This window comes from Poecilia formosa, unplaced genomic scaffold (assembly GCF_000485575.1).
Source record: "Poecilia formosa unplaced genomic scaffold, Poecilia_formosa-5.1.2 Scaffold391, whole genome shotgun sequence".
Taxonomy (NCBI): domain Eukaryota; kingdom Metazoa; phylum Chordata; class Actinopteri; order Cyprinodontiformes; family Poeciliidae; genus Poecilia; species Poecilia formosa.
The window spans coordinates 368,318-384,001 of record NW_006800330.1 but is presented as its reverse complement, the minus strand read 5'-3'; the positions used below and the strand labels follow the sequence as shown (position 1 = coordinate 384,001).

At 37.5% G+C, this 15,684-nt stretch overlaps 1 protein-coding gene across 1 annotated transcript; it reads right to left on the bottom strand.

Annotated features, from left to right (window-relative positions):
• Window positions 1–2,885: 2,885 nt before the first annotated feature.
• On the bottom strand, window positions 2,886–13,705 carry tmem268 (transmembrane protein 268). The gene is made up of 9 exons (XM_007575891.2): window positions 13,519–13,705; window positions 10,204–10,339; window positions 8,739–8,833; window positions 8,550–8,657; window positions 6,852–7,004; window positions 6,660–6,770; window positions 6,180–6,269; window positions 5,746–5,964; window positions 2,886–4,407 (listed from the first exon to the last, which is right to left on the bottom strand). The coding sequence occupies exons 2-9, from the start codon at window positions 10,316–10,318 to the stop codon at window positions 4,240–4,242; spliced, it is 1,059 nt and encodes a 352-aa protein (XP_007575953.1). The 5' UTR covers window positions 10,319–10,339; window positions 13,519–13,705; the 3' UTR covers window positions 2,886–4,239.
• Window positions 13,706–15,684: the final 1,979 nt, after the last annotated feature.

The window sequence follows — 15,684 nt, the reverse complement described above, 5'->3', positions numbered from 1 at the left end:
CTTTTCGGAGCACTGTAGGCTTTATATCAGTATATTCACCCTATGGGTAGGACAGTATGTGTTTGAATTAATTAACTTTCTTTATATTGTTAGCATGGCAGACTGTTGTACAGAGAATGCTAATAGGTTTAGCATGCTAATGGTTTTAGCATGCTAATGGTTTTAGCACGCTAATGCGCATGGGGAAGGAAATGTAGAAATAAACTGAAAGTTACCATCTACTTTTTTTTCTCAATTTATTTACTTAAAATAAAAAGATTTTACAGTGACGAATTTCTACAGGTTTGTGATTAAATTAAATTAGACAATGCCTAAATTGTCCCTCACTTTTCTCAGACGTTACTCTGACTGAATGGGTCATTTCTGTGAATTTTCACTTTGTAAATTATTTTTTCTTTGCACAAAAAAACCATAAGCTCGCTGTTAAATTGAGCCTGTACATGTTAGCCTAGCTAAGGTTAGCTCAGGCTAGCCTTACTGTCTCGAATGGTTTTTAACTGGCCTTCTCTCACCTCTTTGTTTTGTTTTAATCTTTGTACATATTTATAATATGTTATATGATGTCTTGGTTAGCATATTAGAGCTAGCAGTTGTATTGTATCCATTTTTGATAGACGACTAGCTGGTGCTAAAGCTAACAGCTGAAGCTACATTAGCTTAGCAACGCATCACTGCAAGAAAGCCAAATAAAATATACCTCTGAAAGTCTCAGATTTATATTGTATTTATTAAAGTTATAGTGAACAGGTGTACATGCATCTTTATGCATTTTACACATGTTCTATGTTTTCCTGTTTGATAAATTCAGGCCCTGCTATTATATACAGACAATGATATTCAGTGTTCCAGCGTAATTGAGGCGCAGTGCTGTTTAGTATTATTATTATTGTAAAGAAGGCTTTGGCGGTGAGTGTTTCTGCTGAATATAGAGACTTCTGTTATGTGGCACTAGGCTGCATCTCCCTTTGTGCTTTACAGTAACTGCAGCTCAGAGGTGACTCCCTGTTTATTTCATTATCTTGAGTTTTTAAGGGGTTGCTTGTTCAAGGAGCCAAAAACTACCTGTGTAAACGTGGGGGTTTATTATTCTCATGTTTTGGGCTGTGTTGCACATGCATTGGTTGTTTCTGAGTTCAGTTGTTTGAGTAATGAATAAAAGAATAATTCTGGTTTGTGAACAAAATGTTTGGTGCCTGGTTTCTGCATCACCTCTCCATCCTCTGTCTCTGTGGCATCTCATCTCTCCCTCATCACTGGGATGCTATTTATAGTTGCCCCGGTTTTTCTTCCTCCCTACTCTGTCACAGAATGATACACAGAAGCTCTCACAATCTTGTGTTTAATCACAGGAGGTCTTGTGGCTATTTGTTTTGCAGCTGCTGACATTTCTGCACCACAGAAAAGATAATTATCTTCCCCCAAATCTTTCCACTGTAGAATTTAAATGATTGGATTTTGTTGTTTCTGCGAAAGATTAGCTGCTTTTAGTGGCTCCAAAAGCAATTTCATTAAACAACGACAGTCAGTCCTTTTCCCAGGGGCGATCCTAGCCTACTTGGGGCTTGGGCGAAAACATTCAGAACCCCTCCACCCCGAAAGGTCATTTAATCTTACATTTACCGAATCTTTTTTAATATCTCATTTGAAAAAATGTGTGATGCAGCACACCTCTTTATTTGTGGGGTGTTTAACAAAGTGCAACATCAAACATTTAAAATGACAGCTGGGATATTTTCTTTGAATGGATCATTTCAGATTTAGGTGTGGAAGAAGATTATGATCAAAAAAGTCCTATGGAATGAATTAAGACCTAAAATGTCCATCATCTTCCTGAAGTTTTCAGTTTATAGATCTAAAAAGCTTCAGTTGCTACAAATTGTAGAAATGTTTTCACCTTACACTGCAAAAACATAAAATCTTACCAAGTATTTTTGTTTAGTTTCTATTGTAAATATCTCAGCATACTTGAAATAAGACAAAACTAATTACTAGTTCCAATGGCAGATTATTTCACTTACAGCAGGACATTTTCTCCATAAGGTTAAAAAGATTAATTTACTATTTATTTTAAATATCTTTACACATTTCTTTATATCAGAAATGCCAAGAAATGCACTGCAAAAACATACAATCTTAAGTATTTTTGTCTAGTTTCTAATTCAAATACGCTTTTACACTTGAAATAAGGCAAAAGTAAGTTATCAGCAAGACATATAAGCTTGTTTTAAGTAAATAATTGTTTAATATTGATGAAAATATAGTAGTTAAATTGGCAGATTATTTCACTTATTATATGGGGAAATTGTGTCATAAGTAAATTTATCTGCCAATGAAACCAGCACTTTTTCACCAATATTAAGGAATTATTTACTTAAAACAAGCTTCTATATCTTGTTGAAAAGTTACTTTCATGTTAGTTTTGTCTCCTTTTAAGTATACTAAGATCTTTGCACCAGAAACTAGACTAAAATCACTTGGTCAGATTTGGTATTTTTGCTGTGTTTTCTTTTTACGGTGACTGTAAGCCTCCAGTTTCAGTTCAACAAGCGCAGATATTTTCTACCCAGCTTCCTGAAACTCCATCCATCACCAGGCCTGATGCTGCGGCGGCGGCGATGGCAGCCCGGCATGGTGCAGCAGGATGACACAAACACACACAGTGAGACATCCAGCGAGGCTGACCCAGGGGAAGCCGAGACTCTGTGATGGAAGACGGAGGCGTGCAGCTCGAGGCCAAGCTAAACGATCTCAGAGACACCGGATCTCTTCAGGAAGCTAAATGGCCATCTGTGATCTCACAGACACAGGTTGGCTCCACTCCCTCTTACTTTCTCTCTGATCTCTTTTTTAATCCAATGCATGCTGATTTTTTTCCCTCTTTTTTTAACTAGAAACCTTATCTATTTGTTTAAAAATGAGAGAATGTAATTTTTTTTTTAGTTAATCTTAATTTTTGGGAGATAAACAGTGACTTTCTAAGAAGGATGCTTATAGGACGAAGTTTCAGCCTCTCTGATATCTAGGACGCAGAGCCGTCATTTGGACTTTAAAGCTGCAGAATGTAACTTTTACAAAAATATTTTTTTACATATTTGTTGAAACTGTCTCCATGTCATTACTGTACGTTATGAGACAGATAATATGTGAAAAACATTTAGCTCCTTTGCCTTCTCCCAGTGCAAACTGGAAACAACCAATCAGAGCCAGGAGGCTGGTCTTAGCGCTGTCAGTCACCCTCGCATGCACCTGGTCATCCTTACAGCATAGCGTAAGATGTCATGAATGCTAAAGTTACTCAGCATGGCCACCAATTACGCAGATTAATGGTTTTCCTGTTTTTTCTTCATCATTAACACATTTAACAGCGTACATGAGGATGATTGGCAGCGCTATGACCCGCCTTCTGTCTCTGATCGGTTGTTTTTGGTTGGGAGCGCTGGATTTCTTCAGACAACAATCACAGCTCAGAAGAGGTGGAGGTGTTTGATCTTTTCAAAGATTTTCTGTCTCATATTGCACTTTCACGATATGATGAGAGGTTTTAGCATACATGTAAAAGATGTTTTATAAAAAATAAGTACTGCAATTTTAAGATGGAGAATAGAGATAATGCTTCAAAAAGCTGCATTTTGTTAAGTTCCAGGGAACATTGTGCCAAAATACTCTAAATACTAAAAACCAGATAATATTTATTATGTCCTGATGCATAAAAGCCCAAAGGGAAAGTGGGTGTACTTTTTTTTCTCCATTTGATCAAGAGTTCACGTTTGAATCAATGTGATTGATGTTGTATCCATTCATTCCTTTTCAACTAAAGGTCCTTACAGTTCACAGCACAGAAAAGCTTTCTTCGTGGCTCCCTATACAGCACATTAAGTCAAACAGCTCTACAGTATAATTATCATTTGTATAAATAATTTACACAACTCTAGATGGTAAATATGGTGGCGATTGTCATGTGTAAACAATTATAAATATTGTTTGCCAGCAGTTGGGCTGAACTTTGACAGCATTTGGCCGAATGCAAACAAATTAACATCCAGGTGGTGCAAACACGGAGCTGGCCGAAAATCAGAGGCTAGGCAAGAAAAAATAAAACGAGCTGCCTCACAGGACGAAGAGACAAAACAACAACATCTAGAGTGTTACGGTCCAAACGAGTCCATCAGCAGATAACTTGAATTCACATTGGCTCCAGAAGGATGAATCCTGTTCGTTTGTCTGTTTCAGTTTTCAGTTTTATTGAAGGACTTTGGTTTTAATGTACTGGCAGAGGCAGACCGGCGCCGTGGTGCAGTGGCTCCTCAGGGGCCGCAGGCGGTGACGGGACGGCCCTGCCAGCCGCTCAGACATCAGCAGCTTCACGTACGCTGCACTGTAGGTCATCAGAAGTTGGTAGGCTTTAGCCTGAAAGAATAGAGCAAAGTTGAAAGGTCACCAGAGGTGAAGTTAGAGAATCAGAAGGTCTTTCTCCATTATTTCACCTCCTTTATGCAATGATCTGTTAGTACCGGCAGCAAAATAACCTTCCAGGCCACAGTTCTGCCACCGCCATGCTTTACAGCTAACATTGAATGGAATCACCAAGACTTCTCCAAACAAACCTAATCATTGTGACCAAAGAGCTTAATGTTGGCCTCGTCTGACCAGGACTGTGTTGATTTTGGTCCAGGCGTTTCCTTTGTGACAGCAGTTTTTTTTCTATTGACCGTGAAATTGTACAAAATGGAATTCTGCAGCAAAGTGCTTACTTGTAGACAATTGTCTCCTTGGACAATGCACAGCTGGCTTCCCAAAAGGTCTTAAGGAACTGCAAATTTCATTGAAAGTTGAGTTTATCATTCGAAACTGTTCAATCCTGACTACAATTCCCTGACTACAATTCGGTCTGTATAATTAAGCTGCTTCAACCACTGTCCTCTGCTATGAGAGGTTTTACTGACAGACCGGCCCACCAGAACATGTCTGCACATTTGTAGGTAACAATAGCCAACTCAGCGACTTTCAGACAAAAAGTATGCATCAGCCCAAATCGGAATCGGCAGGTCAGGCTTTTTAAAGATCGGTAATCATGATCGGCCAAAAAACTGCAATCGGTGCGTCCCTACTTCACACCAACAATCGATCATGCCTGAGTCACAGATCCCGTCGACTTCCTGAGCAATAAGAAGGCTAGACGCCCTCTGATGTTCATAAGTGGATGTTTCTGTTTAACCGTTTCAGTCATATATTTAGGTTTTTCAAACAGAATCACATAAAAACCCTTTCATGCATTAATTATGATCCTTTATGTCAAATTGTTCTAGTATTTTTTTCTAGGTGATCAGTTGTAATTTTCTCCAATACAAAGTTGTTATTTGGAAAATACATCAGTAGTATTGGTGTTTAGGGGTTACTTGGTGTCTACAGTAGGAGGAGGGACTGGATTTTCCTGAGTTGCTTTTTTGTCTGTCTGCCATCTTGGATTTAACAAAAAATTTTCTTGCACTTGCGGTGGATGGCCAGTAGTTGGCAGTGTATTGTATGATGCACTAGTGTCCACTTCAGTGGTCTGTGTGCATTTATAACATAAAAACCCACAAGAAACACAAGAAAATGGCTTTGAGATAGCTGTCCACTGCAGTGAAAGGGTTAATTTGTACCAAACAGAGCCTGAGAACCGGATCAAACCGATTTTTCCCACAAACAGGATTGTTTATTAAAACATCCACATACTGACACTCAACCCCATGATTCACGTCTCACCTGAGCAGGTAGTGAAGCTTCAGGAACAAGGCTGTGGTTAGAGGTGACCTTCGAGTCCCCCTGCTGGCTGGATGTCGTACTGCACCCTGTGTCCTCATTTCTCAGCAGAGGTCTGTTTTCATCAGAGTCTTGCTCGACATCTGAACCGCCGGCCTCGGGGTTGATGGGAGGGAGCTTCGTCACCAAGACGAGATGTGACATTCTGCTCTTCATGGTTTTCTGAGGAGAGAGACTGATCTGATTGCTCTGACACAAGACTTGAAACCGCAAGTACCGCAACACCCTCAAATTTATGCTTAAGCTGAGAGAAACACGGCTTCCCGAGCGTCTGGAGTTACGCTTCTACTTAACGTGAATGAGGGCAAACCAGGGGAGCTTCAGTAAAGTCAATCAAACAGCAGGAGGACAAACAGTGACAGTGGCAGTCGACTCACCTGGGTTTCATTCGTCACGAAGCTGTGCTCCTCTAAAGTTTCAGACAGCATCCTCAAGCAGCAAGACATGTCCCAGTACACCAAGTACAGCTGCAGAGACACAAACAGGAGAAAACAAACAGTTTGTTGAACCTGTGATTTGATTCCAGCTTGGTAAACAACATCACAGAGATCAACTGGGGTGAATCTGTGACTTTACAAAACTTCATCTGTTTGACATTTTGTCATGTTAGAGCAACAAACTTCGGCGTGTTTTTCCAGGGATTGTATGTGACAGAGCAATGCCTTGCTGTACATAGTTGTGCGGTGAAAAGACATTCAAGAAGTTGATTTTTCTGAGCGTATTTTGTAGCATTGTCTGTAGGTCTGCAAAGGGGATCATCGGCTATAAGCTAATGAAATGAAAAAGTTTGGGACTTCTACAATTTATTTGATTTGGGACAAAAATTAAAACACAGTTTTCAGATTTTAAATAAGTACCTGCATGTGTCCGGCGCAGTTCTGGACCCAGTCGGCAACACCCACCATCAGTTTATGCTTCATCATTCTCTCATTCACCTGGATCAACCGAACGTCGATGTTGATATTGATCTGATTGAAGAGAAGAAATGTAGCTTGTTAATGAATCCAAACGTGTCCAGGTGTGTGCTAAAATGTAATGCCAGGCTTTACTTCTTTGTTACTGTGATGAAGAATGTAGATGATGGCGGTGGTGAGGAGGATGGAGACCAGGCTGACGGACAGAATGAGGACCCAGTAGTCAGTAACGGTAATGTACAGGTGGAGGGTTGAGAAAACTGCACACCACAGCACCACATAAAGCACCTGGTGGACCAAAAGACTCAAAAATTAAAGTATATCCCTCTGCATGTCTAAAGAATGGTCCAATGGCAAGTTTTTCTTTCTAATATGTACTCAAACTGTCATTTGCTCATGTACTATTACAATAATCCTAATTATTGGAAGATTGAAAGATGGAAGATTAATTTACAATTTATTTTAAACCTTTTTACACATTTTTTAAATTAAAGATGCCAATAAAAACACTGCAAAACACGTAATCTTAAGTATTTTTGTCTTGTTTCCAGTGAAAATATTGAATTAAGACAAAAGAAACTCAAAAGTAGCTCATCAGCAAGATATAAAATCTTGTTTTAAGTAAATAATTCCTTGATGTTGATGAAAAAATACTAATTTCATTGGCAGACTATTTAAATTATAACATGTAGAGAATTGCCACCAGGGGGCGGAAGTTTGGCAACCCCTAGTCCACCACCAGAGGGCCGAAGTTTGGCAACCCCTAGTCCACCACCAGAGGGCGGAAGTTTGGCAACCCCTAGTCCACCACCAGGGGGCGGAAGTTTGGCAACCCCTAGTCCACCACCAGGGGGCGGAAGTTTGGCAACCCCTAGTCTAGTCAAAGTCCAAAACTAAACCCAATAAAGAATCTGTAGCAAACTTGAAAATTGATATTGACAGTGTGCCTCTAATTAACTGAGCAATTAAGTAAAGACAAAGTCCAACTTTAGATCAAAAAGTCTAAATGCAGCAAAAAAAATTGTTCTACAAACATAAACTGAAGTGTTTAAACACAAAATCTTACCAAGTATTTTTTTATCTAGTTTCTAGTACAAAGATCTTAATACACTTGAAATAAGACAAAACTAACATAAAAGTATCTTTTTCATAAAATATAGCAGCTTGTTTTAAGTAAATAATTCCTTAATAATGGTGAAAAAGTTCTAGTTCCACTGGCACCGTTACCTAGCAACGCCTGTCATGGCCGAGCCCGTAACCTAGCAACCCAGTTCTACTTCCACTGACAGATTATTTCACTAAAAACACAAGGAAAATGTTTTGCATAAGTAAATTTATCTGCCAAAGTACCTAGTACTTTTAAAAATCAATATTAAGGAATTATTGACTTAAATCAAGTCTCTATTTCTTGCTGATAAGTTACTTGTAAGTTACTTTTGTCTTATTTCACATGTATTAAGATATTTGCACTAGAAACTAGACTAAAATACTCATTAAGACTTGGTGTTTTTGCAGAGTGACTCTTGTTACACACCTACCAGATCATTTGATGAGCTTATTAATGCAACACTGCATTTTTTTATGTATTTATTAATTTTTTTGTTTGTTAGCATGATCTACAAGACAAACTCACTGTGTTCATCGCAGCGTTAGAAGTTACACAAATAGTTTTTGTCATCTCATGAAAGAGGGAAATGCTCGCTTCCTGTATCTACTTCACTCATATTTTTGACGGTCCAGACAAAATTAAGTTAGTAAGGAAGATTGAAAAAACCCAAAGAAGTGAAAATGAAGAAGTAAAAGCAGAAAAAGAGTTTGCTAAACTTTAAATACCGGCGCTAAAACAAAGTGGAAAAGGCCCGAGTTGAAAACCATGTATCTTCTGACTGAGGGAACATCCAGAGCTGTTTTCAGTGGATCTTCCAGGTCTCTAACAGGAATCTGATGAAAATAAACAGAAAAAAAATAATTAAAATTAATTAAAATCCTGTATTCGCTGTGAAATGAAATGATTCGACTAACCTCAAATCCTTCCTGCTCCAGTTTGGACCGACAGAGATCCAGATCAAATCTGGGGCTCAGGGCTGAACTGGTCGGGATCGCCGCGACACATTGACCTGCCAGAGACAGGAAGAAAAGATTATTTAAAGCACGTGTGTGTCAAACTCAAGGCTCGGGGGCCAAATCTGGGCCGCCATAGTTTTTTATGTGGCCCTCTAGGCTCCAAATTACATCAATTAAGTTTGCAAAATTCACACAAAATCAACAAATTTCCACATTTTCTTCTGATTTTACTGCTAATTTTTCTCAAAATTTGTGAAAAACATTTAGATTAAGTGACTGTTGCCTCACCCTTAACTAGATATCAAGTTAAAGTTCGTAAAAGATACGGCGGGTAATAAAAAGTCACATTTAACCTCACACATTAGTGTAAATATTAAGATTTCCTACAAATATTTCTAAAGTAGCTCTACAGAATCTGTTGTTTTGATTGTTTTTTGTGCCATTTTCCAATCAGAAAACCCTGAAGAGACTGGTCAGCGTGTTTTAAAAAACACAAACAGCTGTTTCTTCATTTTTTAACAGTTTAGTGGTTTTATCGACACATTCTGCCACAACCGGCCCTTTAAAAAGATTTTTGATTCGGCCCATAACTGAGTTTTCAGCCCTGATTCAACGGTTCAAACAAGTCCAGCTATGTGGAAACACTGAAGGTTGGCTGTTTCGAAAGAAAGCCATCTTAGCACATTGAAACTGTAACAAAATTCCCCAATGAATCAGTGATAATTTTGAAACTTTTTCTCAAATGTGACCCAAAAGAAAAACAACTTGTAAAAAGGGGGTGCTGAATATAATTGCGTAGTAAGTGTCCAGTTTTTATTTATAAAATAATGTAAAAACAAAGTTTTCCTTTCAAGTCCAAATTATAAAGTACTTTGTGTTTGGCTATCTCATATAAATCCAATACAATTAATGGAAGTTTGTGGTTGTGACAATAACTAAATGTAAGAAGCTTCAGCTGATTTATTTTATATTTCATCTTCACATAACTTTTATCAAAAACAGCAAAATATTTCAGAGAAATTGTGAAGAAACATAAAGAAATTCAACCTTAATTATATTGACACCCAAGAGTTGGAAATCAGCTGCTTATACCCTAAATAAACATTAAAAATCTACAAACTGTTTAAAAAGTAGATATTTTTTAAAGTTATTTTTGTAAATATATTTAGATATAACTAATAACAATCAATCAGTTAATAAACCTAAACTCAATTTGTTTATATTTGTATTTGATTCAGTCAAAAATGTTCTTGACTGAAAAAAAATCAAATTGAAGCGTAAAAAAAATAAAATAAAGTGAGATGACGCCACCTGTCAATATATATTTGATGAACGAACATTAATTTTATCTGAATATAATATAACTCGTAATAAATTCTAGATATTCCTTTGACATTGAAAGATTAAAAGCAGATTTCGGTACCGTTTGTCCATCTGGATCTGTTGTTGTTGGTCTGCTGGTCCGTTTGGGTTTGTCTGATTTCAGAGTCCACAGCCGTCTCCTCCGACGCTTGGCAGTCCCCATTCCTGTCTTCCATCAGGTCAAAGGTCACAAGGTCCTGAACAAAAAGTAAGAATAAAATATATCCTACCAACCTACCTAAACTTTAACTGGTCCAGAAATAATAATAATAATAATAATAATCATTATTCTGGGGATTTTCCTTATTAATGTGACAGTAGCTTTATAAACAAAGTCATCAGGGGAACTAATATAAACTGACAAAAATATATTTGTGTGTTTTTTAAACGCCAACAGAAATATTCTCTCTGTTTCTGAAGTTACTAAAACCAATGTTGAAATATCTTTTAAGATTGTTGAAAACTGCAGCTATGACTGAAGGTTTCAGAAAACCAGCAAACAAACAGGGCAAATGAAAAAAGGTCAAAATATTCAAGGCAATAAACCACAGCAGATATACATATTTAAAATAAAAATGGCTGAAATAAAGGACAGCATTTAACACCAAATAGCTAAAAGTAAGAAAAGAGTTGTTTACTTTTACAAAAGTGACAAATGAATTAGCTGATGCTAATGCTAATGGCTTAGCTGTTGAATAAAGTGAGTGAAGATTAAAAACATTTGACTGAAAATAGAGAATTAAATGGGGTTAAATTTAACTAATGTGCACTTGAAATTGTTCAAAAACATTTTAAAATAATGAGTTTAAGTTGGAGCAAAACCAGTTTAAAAATGGCCGCCGCTAACGCTGAAGCTAATAGCTTTACTGGTGAAAGTTTATGAGCAAGAATAGAAAGAATGTACAATTAAAACAACTGGATTTGTACGTTTTGTACTATTCATATTGTCTGGAGTAATTTAAAGTATAGAGACATTTTTAAATAACTGTGTTTTGCTCTGTGTGAGAGTTTTAAAGTAATCTTCTTGCATTTACTGCAGAGTTATCATTTACATTAAACAGGTTTTACACTCAGTAAACCTGTTTTATCAAATATCACAGGTCATAAAGTGAATATTGGTGAACTAATGGGTGAAAACTGCAGTTATGACTAATTCTGCATAATTAACAGCATTAAATTACACCAAAAAAACAATTCTTTGGAAGTTATCTGATTTTTTCAACTGAATCAGGATTATTTTTGCACCGCTGAATCCAAAGATGGCGTCCATTTTTCTCAATCTGGTCAGGATTTTATTCTAATTTGATTTAGAGAAATCTGATCTTCTGACTAAATTGATGACATTTTTGTGACATTATCAGTTCATTAATATTTCTCATCCAAACCCGGTTTTTCTGTTTTCTAACAGAGTGCTTGTCATGGTGTGGCGGTGGAAACCAAACGCAGCAGGCAGTAGACGTGGGTAGAAATAAGTGGATGTTTTAATGAAGAAAATCAACCAACAAAAGATCCAAAAGCAAAACAAACTGGAAACACGAGGGAACAACAGGTGATCCGGAGAGGGAAACAGACCGGCGAGGCGTGACTGGGACGGAGGGGCTTAAATACTGGGAGGCAGTAAATGGATCAATGGACCCAACGAGATGAGATAACTGGGTGAGTAATTGGCCCAGGGAAGCTAAGGAGGTATACTGGGAAAAACAGAGGAAACACCAGGGAGCTGAAAATACGTCTAAAACAGACGCATGTTAAAATAAAAGACAAAAAGACCTGAGGGAAAAACATAAACAAACCTAAACAGAAAGAAGGCCGATCGATCAATAATAAGAACTGGGGGACGTAGAGCTAGAGAAACTAGAAGATCTGAGCGAAGAGATAAACTAGAATTACTAAAGAAAGTAACTAAACCTAAAGTGACAAAATAAGATCAAGAAACACTACGGGGGGAGCTAGAAGGATTAAATAAAAATAAACTATAATCACTAAAGAAGCTCAACGTGGACTCAGACATACAAGAAACAGAACCAGACTAAAGAATAAACCCAACTAGAAACACCACGAAGGGCTGCAGATAAGGAAAACAGCAAGGCAATTCTAATCACACTAAATAACCTCAAATAATAAAACTGAAATGACCTTGAAGGGCAACGATAAATAAGATCAAAACCAAACCCAAAAACCCAGAGTCCTCACAGTGTGTTAATTAAATGCTGCAAACTTGGATTTCTGTAAATTGAATAATAAACACTGATAAGGGTCAGTACATGTAAGTTGAACTTTACGTCTTCATCTCTCCTCCTGCTCGTCCCTCATTGGTCCAGATTCTCAGGAAACTGATCCAGATGTGAGAACAAGTCGTGCATTTTGATGCTCATGTTGCTCCATAGCTCAGAAAGTTGATCCGATTGAGCAAAACCAATGAGATTTTTGGACTCGGCTCATCAAAATGACCCTGAAACAGTTGAAAAACCCCAGGCAGTGTTTCTGGCTGTGGACCAGTGTCACGTTATAACCGGTTTCCAAGAAGCTGCTTCGGGCTTCACAGCTGGTGCCAGGAGCTCTTCTGGGTCGATACGGGAAGAGGAAAACTCTCAGCATGTCATGGTTGGAAAAGCAGAACCTTTTAGCCGGAAAGGCTTTGAAAACGGCCTCAGCTTTTATCTCTCATAAACACGTCGACCTAAAAGAAGCATGACAGCCAGCAGGAAACCCGGTTACTTCTGCTTTTGGGTCCTATGTGACATTTACTCAAGTGACACTGAAACTTCATGCTCTCATTCTCAGACTTCGCTTTCAGAAACTCTCCTCCTTTTTCTTTGTTAGAAACCGTTTCCAGTTGTGTGTGTCAGTAACAGAGTCAAGTAAAAATCCCACTTACAGACCCAACCTTCTCCCCCCATCAGCGGCTCTGTCACATTTTTAGCAGGGAGGTGTGAAAACAACGCCGCCTTCAACAGCTTCTTTCATTTTCACTTCCTCGTTAATGAAGACCTGCTGACAGAGCTCTGACTGCCGGGAAGTGCAGATTGGATGCATGCAATAAGCAGCCTGTCTTATCTTAAGCAGCACGCTGAGTGCCTTGTTACCACACAGACCAAATTACAAGTAAAAAACGTCTTTATCTGGAAACAGCATCTTTTAGTGTGTGGCGTTGCTGTAAACATGACACCAAAAACGTTTCCTGCTCAGTATAAACTCAACTTGAATATGTGTCAAGGGATTAGAAAAACGTTTTTTAGGGTGTTTGTCTTTAAACAAGTGGAATCTGCTAACATTTTTCAAACTTTTTCTCAATTAAAAAGTTTGATTTCAGTGAGAAATAGAATGAAAAAGCAGCGTTACGGCTCCAGAGATGCTGTTTCTGAATGTTTCCCACCTGTGGCTCAGATGAAAGTCCATCTTCTGATCGATGAGTCTCCGCGTCGTCATTCTTCCCGAGAAGCGCAGAGCCTTTTAAACTGGTTCCTTGAAAGCAGCTGGTTGCCAGTTCAGACTTCGTCTCTTCTCTCTTTTCATGCCTGAACGTGTTTGGCTTGTTCCTCTCTTTCGCTCTCTGGCTTGTGACTCAGATCAGCTGCGCCTCATGACTGCAGGAATGCGGTTTGTGATCCTCATGTCTGCAGGAGGAGCAAGAAGAAAACCGAGCGGAAAACCGAGCGGAACTCCTTTGCAGTCCAAAAATGACGTCTGGATTCAAAACGATTGCTTTTTTATGCATGGAGTGCTTTTATTTGATCAGGATTTGTAACGATAATCAGCTAGTTGACGTTTTATTGGAGCTGTTACACATTAACTCGTGAAGTCCAAAGAGTCAGTGGAGGTCATGCCAAGAGTTCAGATATTTTTATGGTTCTTTCACTGAACACAAAAATGGGAAATGTCCCAACCGCAGAGCTCCATAAATATGGAGAAGCGACTGAGAGACTTTATGTTGTTTAATGTCTTTTTTTCTTTTCTTTGTGAAAGTATTTCACATAAAGTGGTTTAACTTGAAAATGAAAGTCCAACTGCTTCCTCAAAATGGCTATATAAGTCAATAATTGAGTTGTTTTGGTTTTAACTCAGAAATTAAAGTTCATGAAGTTGATTCAACAACGAGAGACAAATTGTCCAAACACTGTTTTTAAGTTCATTTCTCTTGAATTGTGAGTTTTAACTCACTGCTGCAATTTGAACCAAATAATAATTTCACAGTATGCAAGAAAAAAAGGTTTGACAAAATTAATAAAAAGTTAACACAATTTACTACGGTAAGCTTATCTTTCACAAACTCACACATTTAGGTTCAAAATATAAAACTTGTTACATTTATTTGACTTAAAGAGTAGAAGATAGTATTTTCAAAAGGTACTTTTTATCCGACAAATCAGTCAATTCAGAAAATATTTGATCATTTATTGAAAACGTGTGAATTCCAGACAGTATTTTGCTTGTTTATTTCAATGTCAAAAAGTAGTAAAAAGGAGAAAAATTTACTAAATACACATAAACGACTGCCAAATTTAGGTTTAAGATAATTTTACCAACATGTTTCTTTGGCCTGGAGGTAGTGCTAATGTTTTGTAGTGAGTCCAAACTAGACAGAAAAGCTGAGAAAGAAACTAAATATTAGCATGGCTTTATAACTTTAAAGAGTTTGACCTCATCACCCAAAATAAATATTCAAAAATATCTGACAAAAAAGCTGGTTGAGAATTATAAGAAGGAGTAATGAAGTGCCAAAAGAGTTTTCTACTAATTTTCTTTTAAGAGAGTAAGCCCAAAATTATTTATGCCCCAGGAAGGTTTATAATTACTTTATTCCACCTAGATAAAATGATACAGACATCTCTCAAAACAGAATCAATCAGTGTAAAAGAGGAATTTATAAAAGTGTATCTTTTACCTTTGTTTTTTTTTAAATGTTTTATTTAGAAAATGTCATGTCATAAAGGATTCACTGATTAATGAAAATGTTTTGGCACAAGATGTGGAAAGCCACATCTTGGTAGGCATTAATCAGAGAACTGAGGAAACTCCAGAGGAGCTGCAGAGATCCATAACTCAGGTAGGTAAATCTGTTGGCATGGCAACTGTTAGCCGTACACTAAACCAGTAAGAAAATAGCTTTTTATTGAAAGAAAAACAAGCTGTTTTCCAAAACACTGGAAGTAAATGTTCTGCTTAGACTAAAATTAAACTTCCAGAACAAGAAAACACGAAGTGTGGCAGATTATTACCAGACACAAAAAGAAAAACTAAAAAGTATGATTTAAAAATCTCTGTTCAACTGGAGACTGTTTACTAGAAAGTTATTGGGTTTCTGGTCAGTTCTGCCCCCTTGTGGCTGAATGTTGGTAACTGCAGACAAACTGATTTGTAGTACAGTATTGCTGTATTGCATGATATATTGAAAAACTTTTATTGTACAGTTTTTATTGGGTGATTAATATGGCTATTGGACCAATTATAAATTACAACTTGATGTTTGGACTTTGGCTTTTCATAGCGATGGCGACAGAAGTAGCAGTATTGCTGAATTTCCTCCACTTTATAATGTTGA

Excerpts from the sequence above, each read along its gene's own strand:
- tmem268 (XM_007575891.2), bottom strand. The coding sequence starts at position 10,318 with ATGGAAGACAGGAATGGGGACTGCCAAGCGTCGGAGGAGACGGCTGTG. Across the intron at positions 8,658-8,738 it reads TGGAGCAGGAAGGATTTGAG|ATTCCTGTTAGAGACCTGGA; the intron begins GTTAGTCGAATC and ends TATTTTCATCAG. Across the intron at positions 4,408-5,745 it reads AAGCTTCACTACCTGCTCAG|GCTAAAGCCTACCAACTTCT; the intron begins GTGAGACGTGAA and ends CTATTCTTTCAG.